We start from the raw sequence: 2,603 nt of genomic DNA, 5'->3' as shown, positions 1-2,603 counted from the left end.
ACGTTCTGCAGGTCTGGGCGAGCTCCCCGAAGACCTGCTGAGGGGAGGCTGCTTCCCGACTTCACCCTCTGCTCTCTGCACAGCCCACGGTGGGAGGAGGGTTTACTACCTTGAGCTGGAAGAGTTGGGCTCTTCGCCTCCTCACAGTTTCTTTCCCACTTTCTAGGAAGATCAGCCCATCTACATGGCGGTGAAGGGAGTGGTGTTCGATGTCACTTCTGGAAAGGGTAAGTGGATTGGCTTTATGAATCCTTATTTCTGGGGAGCTTGGCAGCCACTGGACAGGTGAGGAGAGGGAGGGATTGCTGGGCAAGTCCTTTTCCCCCGAGGGAGTTAATCGTTGTCAGTATTGTGCTTCATTATTCTAATAAGGTCACGCTCCTGCAAAAGCCTTCCATGGCTCCCCGTTGGCTACTGAATCAATGATTTACCCAAGTAGAAGCAGGGAAAGGAAAAGTATCACTTAGCAAAGAGTTGGGATCATAGAACATTATAGACTATTTTAATGCCATTTCATAGTTTCCCTACTGGTAACTACAGATGCTATCATGGAGGTAGTATTGTAATGTTCATTGTTTATCTGATATCAAACAAAGGGTGTTGAACGGAAATAGACTTGGTTTCCCCCAACTTTTAAGAAGACTGAATATTTTTCTTGTTTGCATTTCAAATATTTTAAAGAGATTATTTTCATTCTGTATTTTTTAAAAATATCACCTCTCAGCCCAGCATGTGCAACTTACTCCGTATTTTGAATTAGTGGGACCCAAACTGGTGGCTGGGTTGGCTCATTGGACCTCATGTCTTCACCTCTTTCCCTCTCTCAGGCCTGGAGGCTTTTTGGGGATCGGGCTGGGTCCTCCCTCTCCCTGCCATGCACAGTCTCCTAGGTGCTCTGCATGCACACCCACACTCACATCCTCCTCCTTCTTCTCACTACAGAGTTTTATGGACGGGGAGCCCCCTACAATGCCTTGACTGGGAAGGACTCCACCAGAGGGGTGGCCAAGATGTCTCTGGATCCCGCAGACCTCACCCATGACACGGTGAGTCGGATTATAAGCCTTTGTCAAAATGTCCCACCCCCTCGGCCATGGCCTTTTTTACCCCTGGGTGATGGCAAAGCTTCCTAACTAGCCTATTTACATGTGTCAGCCAATTATTTTCTCGAAATAGATCTCCTACTCAAAAACCTTCCATGGCTCCCCATTGCCTATGGAGCCAAGTCCAAACTCTTGCAAACTTGTGATCAAACTCAGCGAGCTTCCAGTCTGGCTGCGACCTGCTTTGGCAGCTCCATCCCTTTTACAGTCTGCACCCAGCATCCCCAGCCTCTTCCAGATCTGTTTGTCCTGAGACCCAGACCCCAAGCCACTCTTGGTAGCTCAGGGGATGAATGAGGTTGCAAAGCAGAGTCTCCTCCATCCTCATATTTCTGTGAGAGAGAAAATAGCATCAAATAAAACCATTTCAGGGTCTACGTAATCCCAACAGAGGAGCTGGCATTCACCCCAACTATGCTCTGATGAGTTAAACTCTTAAGCCACGACATTACAGAAAAAAATTAAGAAATTAAGGAGGGGGAAGGGTGTATAAATCTATAACACGAGGCGTGTAGAGAGCAGAGGGATCAATGCGTGCACCCCCATCCCGTCCCAGGCTGGGTGTTCTCTGGTCTTAAAATTCCGACATCAGCCAAATAGCAAAACATGATGAAGCCACTGCTCCCTGCCCACGTCACCCCCCCACCCCCACCCCACAGGGTTGTCTCTTGAAAAGTCATTTGTCTATTATTTGGCTTGTTAAGGTATTTTTTCTCTCGCGCTAGGGGTTTGGGGGGAGTAAGGGGTGGCGAGAGGCCAGTGCCAAGCATGAGTCACTCATCTCTATTTCTCATTTCTTGGGCTTTTCTCCCCAAGACGGGCCTCACAGCCGAGGAGCTGAAGTCCTTGGATGACATCTTCACCAGAGTGTACAAAGCCAAATACCCCATCGTCGGCTACACAGCTCGAAGAATTCTTAACGAGGACGGCAGCCCCAACCTGGATTTCAAGCCTGAAGACCAGCCGCATTTTGACATAAAGGACGAGTTCTGATGTTCCATCCGCAGGAGCAGGTTCTCGGGAGGGTGAGGCCGGGGGGGAGACAAGCAGGTGCGAAGTCTCCTGCACGGCAAGCTGCCTGGGCCTCTGGTCACCTGTGGACTCATAACCTGGAAGGCCGAATACCTTTTATTGTCCTTGGTCAAGGGTTCTGTCCACCTGGGTGTTCTGCCTGCACGCCAGCCAGGGTAGCAAAAACAGCCGAAGGCAGAAGCCTCCTGCAGCTCGACATGGGCTCTGTGGGTGGAAGAATTACGAGTGACCTTCATCTCTTCTTCATATTTTCTGTACTTCCCGGATTTCCTACTGTGACCATCTTTGCTTTAGAATAAGCACAAAAATAAACTTATTTTCGCAAAAGGAGAATTCTTCCACGTATGCCCACTCCCTGGAGCCTCAGTACCATGTGTGAAGGGCAGTGTGTGCCACCCTTCTGGGGTCCTGCTTTCTGTCTCCTCTGCCTGTGAGGGGCCCGGGCAGCAGGGGGCGCCCACGGGCTGT

General features: G+C 50.0%; 1 protein-coding gene across 1 annotated transcript; it reads left to right on the top strand.

The window, feature by feature from the left end:
* The first annotated feature begins 39 nt into the window (after positions 1 to 39).
* Positions 40 to 2,468, top strand: NENF (neudesin neurotrophic factor). Its single transcript, XM_011386874.2, has 3 exons — positions 40 to 227; positions 943 to 1,046; positions 1,920 to 2,468. Exons 1-3 carry the CDS (start codon positions 185 to 187, stop codon positions 2,094 to 2,096), a joined length of 324 nt encoding a protein of 107 aa, XP_011385176.1. The 5' UTR covers positions 40 to 184; the 3' UTR covers positions 2,097 to 2,468.
* The last annotated feature ends 135 nt before the right edge of the window (positions 2,469 to 2,603 follow it).

Source organism: Pteropus vampyrus, unplaced genomic scaffold (assembly GCF_000151845.1).
Source record: "Pteropus vampyrus isolate Shadow unplaced genomic scaffold, Pvam_2.0 Scaffold10990, whole genome shotgun sequence".
NCBI classification, from domain to species: domain Eukaryota; kingdom Metazoa; phylum Chordata; class Mammalia; order Chiroptera; family Pteropodidae; genus Pteropus; species Pteropus vampyrus.
The sequence above is the reverse complement of the archived record's forward strand: the minus strand, read 5'-3'. Positions and strand labels throughout refer to the sequence as shown.